Source organism: Opisthocomus hoazin, chromosome 4 (genome assembly GCF_030867145.1).
Source record: "Opisthocomus hoazin isolate bOpiHoa1 chromosome 4, bOpiHoa1.hap1, whole genome shotgun sequence".
In the NCBI taxonomy this organism is placed as follows: Eukaryota; Metazoa; Chordata; class Aves; order Opisthocomiformes; family Opisthocomidae; genus Opisthocomus; species Opisthocomus hoazin.
In genome coordinates, this window is record NC_134417.1 from 44056616 (window position 1) to 44068611 (window position 11996).

An 11996-nucleotide genomic window follows, 5' to 3' on the forward strand; every position below is an offset into this window, starting at 1 on the left:
CTAGCACATGCTTACTGGAACCACTTGTTAGCAGCTGGGCAGCTCAAGCATGGGCTACAGCTCAGGACATCAGCCAGTCTCCCCAAGCCCTTCCTCAGCAGCTGTGGAGGCTTTGCAGCAGAGTTAGAGCCTGGATGGAAAAATACAAGTCAGGTTTGGCACACTTCCAGCCACCTTCAAAACTATTCTGCTGGCTGTGCAGATAGAGGGAAGACTTCTTCTGAAACTTTTGCTATTCTTTCTCCCTGCCAGAAAGCCACTGGACAGTCTTCTGCACAGCAGTTTGGGATGTGCAGCTTCCAAACACAGCTGGATATTGTAGGTAGAGTCACGTGGCAGGAGCAGGGAAGATTACGGTTTGAGGAAAAAAAAAAAATCAAGGATGGAAATATTTTTGCCTGTCTCTCAAGCATCCGGCACTTTATTTCAGCACTTGTATGGTATTTTCAGGATGCCAGCATCAGGCCAGCGAAGGTGTGCTTCTGGCACAGGAGTGGGGCAGAATTTATGTGTAGAGTAGTTGCATTGCTGGAATACAGGACGGAAATTAGTGATGCTCCATGCCATTTGCACATTTCATGCACAATCACTTTGTCAGGCAACTTAAACTGCTCTTTCAGCACTGCGGGTTTCCAGGCTGGTGGGGAGGACAGGTCACAAGAGCCCGCTGTGTTCTGGTAAGGCAGACCACAGGTCCAGGTCCAGGCAATCGGCCTACAGGAGCAATCCTTAACTAAATTAATGGAACATTTGGCTTTGTAATGGCTTCTAAAGAATAAAGCTTGCAATATTAGGGTGCTGCACATGAAAATAATAGTAGTATATATTAGGACAATGTCCATAGGAAACGAAAAACAATATGTTGTACCGATTACTACAGAGGGGACTGAAGGGAGCTGCAGGTAATGGCAGCCTTGTGTGCGCACACGTGCAAAGACAGATGTCACACAGAGTCCTAAATTAAAGCAAGGTTTTTGTCTCTCCCACGTGGGTGACTTGTTTTTTCCTGATGCAAGGCTTGCTGCTGGTATTCCTGGCCCACGTTTCCAACACAGCAATTCTCGGCAAGAGCAAACTTTCTCCGGCTGCTCTGGATTACTCGTTGCTCCCAAAGGGCAGTCGAAGTACTTAGTGAAGGAGCGATTCTACACGAGGGTGACAGTTTTGGGTCCCCTGATTCCCCACACAAACGGTTGGCCGCTGGTCAGTTTGCAGGGTGCTGCCTGACTCCCTCAGCGTACCCCTGCGTGTTCGGCACCATTTTGTCCAGCGAGGCAGGCCTGTGGGAGGTATTTTACCAACGTGTTTGAGTGGGGAAGGGGAAAGGGGAAGCACTCTCCCGACTTCTGATCAGCCTGAACGGGCGGCCCAGCAGCTGAGAGGCGCCAGCTTGGGAACACGGCCCGAGACTGGGAACCGGTACCACCCGAGCACGGAGCGGATCCCCGCAGGGGCGGGCAGCCCGGAGAACGCGGGGCTTCAGCGACCAGCCAGCGCTGCCCTCGGGGCCCCCGCCGGGGGGAACCCGGCTCCCGAGCAGCCGCCTCACAGCGGCCGCTGCCCCTCGGGAAGGGCAGCGACCGGCGAACACACGGCCCTCGCCCCGCCCCTCGCGGCGGCGGGCGCGGCGCGGGGCACTCTGGGTACTGTAGTCCTCCGGCCCGGGGCGGCGCTAGCGGGACGCGGGTGGCCGTCACGTGCCTGCGGCGGCGCAGACGAGCCGCCATTTTGCGAGAAACAACGGCGGCCGCTGCCTGTCAGCGGTAGGGTGGGGCGGGGGGCTCCCACCCCTTTTTATTTCGCTTCGCGCTTTCTCATCCTTTTACTTCTTTATCTCTCTCTCTCTTCCCCCCCCCTTCCTTCCCCCGTAGGTTCGCCCTCCTCCCTCTGCTTTTGTTGTCCCTCCGTCCCCGCCCCCGCCGGCACTGCGGAGCCGGAGACGTGACCGGAGCGGACCCAGCCGCGGCCTTTTCCCCGCTGCTCCAGCCTCTCGCCTCAGAGTCGCATGTCATCTATCCAGAACCTCCAATCCTTCGGTAAGAGCCGCCGCCGCCCCCTTTGTGCCTCAGGGAACCCCGCGGTCCCCCCTCGGCAGACCCACCCCCGGGCTGCGGCTGCCCCCACCGTCCCGGCCCCGGTGCCCCCCGCCGCCGCGGGGACGTTGGAGCCGCTGCTGAGGCGGGCGCTGCCCGCGCCGCTCTGCGGAGACGGCTCTGGCTGCTCATCCTTGTCGGCGTGGGCTGGGAGGCTCGTCTGTCTCGCTGCTCCCTGGCCGCTGCCGCGGGAGGTGCTGCCCCGCGCTGGGTGCCTGGGTGCCTGGCAGCACCCCGAGCTGCGCTTCGCTGCCAGCTCTGCGGTCCCGACGCTGTGATCTTTGTGAGCAGAGGGGCTCTGGGGTTCGTGGCCTCTGCTAAAGACGGGAGTCGTCATCTCAGTTCCAGTTGCTTGCTGCCACATCATATGCCCCCAAACCCGATGCATGCACAGCGAAGGGTGTTGTTCTTATAGCTTGAACTGTACAGGTAGTACGTCGTTCTCTTGTATTAGTAGTAGGGAATTTTACTGTGCTGGGCCGTGGTTCTTCACCTTCCTTATCTATAGGCAACAGAAGTGAACAGGTTGATGCTGTATATGATAATAGTGTCGTGCTTTTGGTCTCATTTTTGTCTCTATTCTTCTGCGCGTATAAGCCATAGGAGAAGATCATGTTAATCACGATTTGGGAGCTGATCCTGTGCTTAGGAAGGTGCTGCACAAAGGATTTGTTTGGAGTGGTCTGGTGTTAACACCTACAGCACTGGCTTATCTCCAACGTGGAATCCTAAGCTCTGCTAAGTGATTGTCATGCCCAAGTCCCCTTTTTCTTTCACCTTTTCTTTGACTGAAATTTTCTGTTAGTTTTTGCCCCACAATCTGCAGGGCACATTGAAATTCAGTGTGTTTTAACAAATGCCTTAGTAGAAATTAAGCCAGTCAAGCTTCCCAGTGCTGTACTACTTTCCTGTGGTGCTTGTATTGTCACGATGCTTTCAGTGCCTTTGATGCTCTTGTCATTCTTGTTTCTACAAGGGTCAGTCTGTCTGCAGCTGAACTACTTCTGTTCCTATTTCTGCTAAAGTTTTACTCCTTCGGGGCGTTTGTTCCAAGTAGAGGGCAAAACTTCATCAGTGTTTTTTAGGTTTGAGTTTTGAATGGAAGCTTGGGAAGCTGTAGCTTGCATGGCTGTTAAACCTACGCTTTCTGAAGTTTGGACTCTTCAATATGATTCTGATTGGTATAAAAAAATTACTTGTGATTAGTTTTTTAAAAAATAATACCTAAAATACTTCCTGCTTTGAGATTTATTTGGAGCTACTGATTAGGAAACTTGTTAGGGCTATGAAATTTCTTGACAGAGCGAGTGTTAAATAGGTATTTGTGGAGAACAGAGAATAAGAAGTATAACCTGGAAACCCTTCTACTTCCTAAAGGCCTTCCTGTTTCACCGGTGCTAAATAAATTTAAGCTTGGAAGAACTGGAGAACTGACCTTTCTGTAGTCAAAGCCTAAATGAATTTTGTTACAGTTCTTGCCTAAAACTACTGTCTGGCAGAGCGGTGCTGGTTTACAGACAGCCTCTGGCATCTGTTAGTGTCTGTTGCTGTGTTTTGTTTACATTAGTAGCCAAGAATTACATCCATCCCTTAAACTGCTGGTAGTGTGGTACTTGTCACAGTAGAAGACTTCTATTCTGGACCTGTGAAGGAGTGTGTGTACAAGATCTTTTTCTATTTGTCTGTACTTACATCTTTTATCAGATCAACTAATAACTTCAGTATTTCACTTAAAATGCATGTGGCTGTCTAAAACTTATGTGCACTTTATGTTCCATTGGAACCACGTTTTGAGCTTCAGAGCTTCAGGACCTAGAATTTGCAATAAATAGTGAAGTAAATTGATACTGTAGCTGAAAATTGTTTGCATCTGGGAAGGCATTGAAGAAACTGGTTGCATGATAGTTGAGAGCGCTATGCTGAGTTAGTAGACTAGTGAGACTTAATACAGCTGTAGGAAAAAGTACTCTGATTTTAACAGTGTATTTTTGAAGAGGGAGAAAACAGCAAGATTATTGTCCAAAAAAAGCTCTTTGTGAAGTGAGAAACTTGCTTGTTAGTTTCCAGCTTGGGTGTTTTCCTTTGTGGGAATTACATTAGTCTTTCTCCTCCTGCAGACCCCTTTGCTGATGCAACAAAGGGTGACGACTTACTCCCGGCGGGGACTGAGGATTACATTCATATAAGGATCCAGCAGCGAAACGGAAGAAAGACACTAACAACAGTTCAGGGAATTGCAGATGATTATGACAAGAAGAAACTGGTGAAAGCTTTCAAAAAGGTAAAGCTGCTGATTTGATTTGACAGTAAGGATACTATATGAACCAGTATGATAGCTTTTAATACTGAGTAACAGAATACTTGTTTTATTTCATTCTTGCCAATGCACATCACTTTCATATTCATGATCCCTTTCCTTGTCCTTCTCAGAACTCCTGTCAGTGTCTAGTGACACTGATCCTATAAAGAAATAAATAAAATATATTCTGAATGTTTCACTAAAATTTCAAATATCTGGCTTTGTTGGTATGAAGAATAAAATCAGTTTAAAGTAGAACTGTTTTTCCATTCCTGCTTCTGTCATAGCTGGATTGCTGTTGAAAATGGAGATCTTGAGTTTCACTAGGATGAAAATATTTATTTTAAAATAGTGTGGAGTTCAAAGGCTGTATCTAAAGACTTTGTTTTTTGTTATTGTAATGAGTGTTGGCCAGTTCCTTCTGCACAGTAGCTAATCCTGTCTTTGCCTGAATTTACCATCAGCAGCTTAGGCTGTGTCTGTATGCGTCAGCAGATATATTGTATTTGCTCTCAAAACCAGTGTAAAATAGATCTAGCCTTTGCCTTGCTTGGCATCAGAATTTAGGAAACAGCTTCTGTGACAAAATTCTGCTGAAAAGACTTACTAAGCAAAATCGTGATGTACATCAGATGTCTTACAATGTGATTGTTTTTCTCTAGAAATTCGCTTGTAATGGTACTGTGATTGAACATCCTGAATACGGTGAAGTTATCCAGCTTCAGGGTGACCAGAGGAAGAACATTTGCCAATTCCTCTTGGAGGTGAGGGACTGCAGATGAGTATCTAAACCTCTCTGGAAGTAATAGTGACAGATGGCACTGATGTTAATTAACCAGCTAAAGGTGTCCACTATAGTTGCTTTGTATTTTCAGCCAAGAAGTAAAATGACACTTGCAGAAAGAGAGTAAACCTTTGGTAAGAATCAAAGCAGTGTAGAATGCATTTACCCTGCTACAACATAGCACTTGTTCTCTGGCAGTGCAACTTGAGTTCTTCATTTGTAAAGTCAAGCGTTTGATGAAAACCATAATTTTGAGACTGTAAACACTATAGAGGAAACAGGCTATTGCCACTAGCTTACTGATGCAAATCATGATCTAGAGATATTACACTGTCAAAGAATAAGTGCTAGGACTGCAGAGCAAGTCACATGTCTGGTAAGATTCTCTTTGTTGTGTAGTCAGTTCTTCTGCTTGGCCCAGAAACATTCTGGAAACCAGAAGACTTCTTTATTGAGTCTATGCTGTATTGCAGTTTCTTTAATCAAAGTATAAGATTGTGGTAACTTGATATCACTGTAATATCCTAAGCATATAAGCTTTACTGAAATATGTTGCTTTTCTCCTTTAGATTGGCATTGTCAAGGAAGAACAACTGAAAGTCCATGGTTTCTAAAATACCTGTATGCTTGTGAAGAACCCTGCAGTATTTGGTCTTACCTGGCCTGGCCCTTCTGTGAAAAATGAATCTTTGCAGTGAATGGACTTCCCTGTTACCTGAACATTTAAAGTTTGATTTGGATTTGCATGACTGCATGAAACATATGGTGTGTAGACTAGAAACACATAAGAAAGCTTCAGTCAGGTAGTAATGAAGACGTGTGTGAACTTTAGCACATTTCCAATGGAAATGTTTTAGCGATGATTGTTCAGTTTAGTACTCTCCACCTGACTGAAGTGTGTGGGTAGTATTACAATAGTGCGTGTTGTTGCTTAAAAATAAAAGTTTATTCATATATTTTTGGGGGTATCCGAAATGCTTTAGCTTAAGTTTTAAACTAGCACAACAGCCTTACTAAAGAATCTCTAAACTGTTTTGTGGCAAGTGTAGCTCACTGCTGATTGAATAAATTGGAAAATCTACACGATGAAGTATTAGCTAATTAATCAGTAGATTAGCTTGATGTAGATTAGCTTGTGTAGCTGTAAGACTAGAGCTTAAGTCTTTTGTGTAGGTGTATCATAGTAGCAGCATGATAAGACCTAAATTGTTTGCTGAGTAAGTAACTGGATCTTCTCTAAAATTTACTGCAGTGACTATGAAGTGTTAGTGTTAAGCATAGTAGGACTAAAATAAGCTGAACTCCTTAAGGCTGCTATTACGGAGAAAGTGCTAAACATCTAGGTCTTACATAGTACTCCCAAAACATTTGAAGGAAGGGCATGGGATTTTTTATCTCTTCTGTTACCGTGTGAAGGGGAAAGACATTGAGTTGGCTTCTGCCATGACTGTGCATTTAAAGTTGGCAAGCAGAGTGCTTTAATTAGCTGGTACTGTTAGCTGCAGAAGCAAGGAAAGGAACAAGCTCTACACTCACCTTTTTTTTCCTGGTATGAAAAGTTTTGCTGTGATTAACGGTCGATATTGAGGGTTTTGTAGTGGAGTTTGAGTGTTAGTACAGAAAGCTGATTTATTCTATTTTTATAGCAGGCAATTCATTCAGTGTAACCTGAGGTTATAATGGGTTTGTTCCACTGTGCTTTTCATCTAGTTTTAGTTAGCTGTAGGCATTTGGTATTCTACTTTTAAGATGTGTCTCTTTACAGAATGAAATGACTTCATTTGGTGAAACATGCAGCTCTTATCTTCCTTGTGAGATAGACAGAAATTTTCTCTGAAGCTATTCAAAACATGCTGAGCTGGGAAACCATAAAAATAGTGGGAAATGTTTAAAAAAAAACAACTTCATATAATATCATGTATTCTCTGGAAAGAAATAGACACTTCTTTACTGCTAAGAGTTATTAATAACTTATTATTGATGACTACCTATGTAAATATCAGGAATAAGCAAAACTATATTACTTAATGTCACCTGTGCCTATATTTTGTTTCCTGGTCAGACTTACCTTTCTAAAGAGAAATGCTCAATTTTAACTCATTTGAACTTTTTTTTTTATTATTTCTGAATTCAGATATGAGCCTTTATGGCACTAGCAACAATTAGGGGAGCACTGTGGAGCATTCATATCATAATTTCTTTCTCTGTCTGGTCTGTCTAGACAGTTGCACCTGTAAGAATCCAGTGTCCAGTCTCTCAATCTCCACAAATTCTGCTTGGTGTTACAGATCTTAACTGTTCCAGAGAAAGGATGTTCCAGAAGATTGTATACTGTAAAGGCATAATATGTTAAAGAGGAGGAGAAGGGAATGCCTTCCTGCTGCAGAACATGAAATACCAGCACACAGAATGAAAATCCAAAGAATTAAGTCTTATGCAGGTCTTGAACATTAGCAGAATAAAACCATTGTACTGCAAGTTTACCTAGTCCTTATTCATAGATGCTGGAGTAATTAATGCTTTGGGGGTACATAGCACTTAGTGGTTTTCACTTTATCAAATGCCAGAAAAAATGATGTTCTCATTTAAAGTTTGCTCTCCTGCCCAACAGGAAAAACAAGCAGTATCTTCTCCTGTTTGACTGGTATTGAATGAGTACTTCTAGTGCTTTTTGAATTGGAGATTAACAAAAGATTAGCAAGTCTCATGTGCTACTGAGTCAGTCTTCATTTCCGATGGCATTCCAGTAACTTTTACTACCTAAGCTTGAGTCATGTCTCCGTAGTCATTCTGCTTGGAATAAATCAGAAAAACCTTTGTATTCTTCCTTCTCATTTAAAAGTCCTTTCTGATGGGAGGAACCTTGCAGTTTATAGGTGGCTTGGTTTTTATGCTCTAGTGGGGCTCCTTGTGTTTTGACCTTTGAAGGACAAAATTAAAAGGAGAGGGAATAAGAAGTAACACACTTGAAGTTTAAATAGGTGAGATTTGTTGTGGCAGCAGTCAGTCTTTGTAGAAGGAAAGCAGAAATTTTTGTCCTTGAAGTGTTCTAAACTAGAGCAGTGTCTCAATAAGATTGTAACTAGCCTTGTTACAAGTGCAGGTTCTAGAGGAAGGGCCTCAACAATTTCATGTTTTATTACATTAATACTAAAACTTCTTTGTCAAAGCTCAGCCTATTTGGAATACATATCTGTGTTTCAAGAACACTGAAAAACATGGAAGACTTTGGGAAAGAACTGTTTAAATTGCTGCCATGAAAACCTGTTTTCACAGTGAAGGCAGGTGTCAATCTTTCCATCTATTCCAAAATAGGTTAAAAAATGGTAAAGGATGCAGCCTGTCGTTGTCGAGGCAGTAAAAGGGAGCTAATAGTAGAAAACACTTTTAAAACTCACTAGTAGAACTTGAGACTGGGTAAGCTCAGACTGCAGAGTGGTGGCTTCTTTTTGTTGGAATATTGTGAAGTCTGTGGCCTCCAGATCTCCAAGACTGCTGCCTCAGAGATATTTAAGCTTAACCACAAAATGCAGTTGGATGTAGGAGCTGCTGTTTCAAGTTCACAGCCTTGCTGGTCGTGGTTATATTAGGCTGTTACAGCTGACTCTTCTAGCTGGTACACTGGAGTGAGGTGTTGCATAAATAAATTTGTTGAATTGTCTGTTCAGAGCCTACATCTACCTAATGCAGCTGTGAACAGTGGAACCATCGCTTCCCAAAATGGTGGCAGCAACCCTTATTTGTAGAAGATGAGATTTAGTAATTTTGGTGTGTAAGCTGCCTACTTCCTCTTGTGTGAATTACCGGGCCATTGAGCTTCACTTGTGGTCTGCTAAATCTGGCCATGTGTTTTGGAGATGAGTGTGAAAAGCACAATTATGGGCAGCTGAGCAATAATTTTCTGAAGTGAAAGAAACCTTTGAAGAGAATAGTGCCTAGACTCTGTGTGCATACTATTCATTGGTTCAGTGGCTGTGCTTAAACCTTACTTCCTGCACTGCATTCTTGCACAGCCTGAATGAAAAGCATTTTGTTCTGGAGAACTCTTTGGAGAGGGAGGCAGGAACCCTACAAAAAAAAATTAGGAAATAAGTTTGTATCTTAAGTCTGTTTTCATTAACATAGATTCTCCTGGACTGCAAGACCTCTAACATTGTCATTTCTGTATCTGTAACAATCCTAATTAAACTTCCTTGAGAGTTTAGTATTTAAGGTCCTAAATATATCTAAAGCCATTATAAAACTTAAAATTGTTAAGAGTTGTTGAAGCTAAAGTTTTAAATATTTGAAAAAATAATAATTAAACAGAGCCCTGCATTTTGTCCTATATTGCCGTCCTCCTGATGATTGGTGTGTGGTTGTCCTGAAGATGCATACGTATTTACAGACTTGCCAGTAAGTGGATATCCCTGCTGTAGTGCAATACCCTGTTTGTAGTTCTTCTAAGATCGTCTGATGTGCTGCACTCTTGCAGGCTGTACGAGTCTAATTTTGCAGTACGGGACAGATGTACCTTCAGTTCTAGTCAGCAACTATGTTTTCCTTAATTCTCCTGGAAGACTCTGGTGCACAGGATCCATGTGTTACACTCTTGTTTGAAGTGTCTTAGTGGTTCCTCCTACAATGTGGAAGATTGGTATTTAGTCAGTTAAAGAATGGGGGGGGCCTGTTGTAGTCTACTTCAGGACACAGTAGAGGTTACTGTCACTTTTGGTGTGTTCAGTGTTGATGGTGTCACTGAGTGTTCCTCTAATGAGTGTGCTGCTGCCACTAGGGAGGTGGCAGTGGTCTTAGAGGGTCGTGTGGATTTGAGCATGAAGAATCTGCCTTCGTCCTAAGACTTTCCACACATCCATACTCAGTTTGGTTAGGAACGTGTCTCTGATGCACAGCAACATGAAGGTTATTTTCCAGTTGCCAGATCAAAAGGTCTTGAGATGAATAAGGGAAAAATGACATAGCTGTTTTATGTTTGCTGTACAGATGCTTCGTGCTTACTGTTTCCAGTTTACATTAAAAAAAAAAAATCTCTTAAGAGGATTTGTACTTGGCATGCCTGTTTAATGTTTGCTGCATGCCTGTGATTGATCTCTTTATGAACAAGTCTTAACCTGTATTGGAGCATTGCTAACGAGTTGAGACAACAAAGTCTTTTGAAATAAAATGTACTAATGTTACTTTATGTATGCTTTTCTAAAACATGGAATTTTATGCTGTTACTAAGGAGGATTTTTTTTTTATGTGGAAGATAGAAGTAGTCTAATTTAATAGTGATGTATGTGGTCCTCTTGTAATCAGCTTTAATTTCTTCAAGAAATGTTGTATTTCCTCTCTTAAATTTCTACCATAATCTGTACTAACCAACTTAAAAATATTGTGACTTGCACTGGGATATTACAGCTCTAAAACAAGGTGATCATACTGGCTTGAGGTCTAAAATCTTGGGTGGACGAGGATCATCTGATTTCTTGAATAAGCAAAATGCACAGTGCTTTAAGGTGAAGCTAGTAACTTGTGCTCAAGCTTGCTCTCGGCTATTTTAGAGTGTCTTGCATCTGTGAAATGTGACAGCACATTTCTGAAATTATTTTGGGGTCTAATTAAAAGTATGTGTGTATATAATGCTTTTTTTCCATTTTGAGCCATCTTTGCTATGATTATGCAGCAAAAAACCCCCATGATCCAGACTGAGTTCTCCATTCTACTTACAACCACGTTCGCAGAATTCAGCTACTGGTAACTTGGTCACGCTCCTCAAGACAGGGCTTGGTTCTCAGCTGTGTTTGTGGTCCCTCTCACAGCCGGGCAGGGAACCAGCGCTGTTCCTGCAGTGCAGCCAGACAAGCCTTGGGTGTCACGCTGGGAGACAGCTAACCCCGTGGAAGAGGTGGTGCTGCAGTTGTTTCAGCAGCTGTCCCACAAACGAACTAGAAGGTTGCTCTTTTAGGTAGACCCAGCAAATGACGTAAGCGCCTTGATGTGTAATCGGAGATCAGTTCTAGGGTAAGAAAGGTTAAGGGCAGCGCCTGTTGTAGAGGAAGCAGCCTTTAGCTGCTCTCCAACAGAGGGAGTTAGGTACTCATGCGATGGGGGTACCTCCCCATGAGTGATGGGCTATACCTCAGCAAACAGACCGAACAGATACCAGTGGTACCAACACATCCGTAGTCGGTAACACTGGTGAAAAAGATGGCCCTGCAAACTGGTACTTGTCAGGATCTGACACTGTCAGTATCTTGGAGTTATGCCTGTAACTCAAAACCCAGATCTGGAGAACAAAAGCACTGTCAAGGTTCCTTTAGTGACTAGTAACCTGTAAATCCATGCATTATTCACCTCACCTGGAGTACTGCGTTCAGCTCTGGAGCCCTCAGCATGAGAAGGACATGGAACTGTTGGAGCGGGTCCAAAGGAGGGCTACAAAAATGATCCGAGGGCTGGAGCACCTCTCCTATGAGGACAGGCTGAGAGAGTTGGGCTTGTTCAGCCTGGAGAAGAGAAGACTGCGGGGAGACCTGATTGCAGCCTTTCAGTACTTAAAGGGAGCCTATAGGAAAGATGGGGACAATCTTTTTAGTAGAGACAGCAGTGACAGGACGAGGGGTAATGGTTTTAAACTAAAACAGGGTAGGTTTAGGCTGGATATAAGGAAGAAATTCTTTACAATGAGGGTTGTGAAACACTGGAACAGGTTGCCCGGAGAGGCAGTGGAGGCCCCATCCCTGGAAACATTCAAGACCAGGTTGGACAGGACTCTGAGCAACCTGATCTAGTTAGTGGTGTCCCTGCTCGCTGCGGGGGGGTTGGACTAGATGACCTC

At 43.6% G+C, this 11996-nt stretch overlaps 1 protein-coding gene across 3 annotated transcripts; it reads left to right on the forward strand.

Moving 5' to 3' along the window:
• Positions 1-1681: 1681 nt before the first annotated feature.
• Positions 1682-10587, forward strand: EIF1B (eukaryotic translation initiation factor 1B). 3 transcript variants are annotated; one of them, XR_012763722.1, is made up of 6 exons: positions 1682-1763; positions 1872-2036; positions 4211-4374; positions 5055-5156; positions 5746-5941; positions 7398-10587. XR_012763722.1 is itself a non-coding variant. In XM_075418808.1 (5 exons), the coding sequence occupies exons 2-5, from the start codon at positions 2006-2008 to the stop codon at positions 5788-5790; spliced, it is 342 nt and encodes a 113-aa protein (XP_075274923.1). In that variant the 5' UTR covers positions 1682-1763; positions 1872-2005; the 3' UTR covers positions 5791-10587. The 3 variants fall into 3 exon arrangements, 1 of the variants encoding a protein (XP_075274923.1); XR_012763723.1 differs by having other exon boundaries at positions 7465-10587; XM_075418808.1 differs by having other exon boundaries at positions 5746-10587.
• Positions 10588-11996: the final 1409 nt, after the last annotated feature.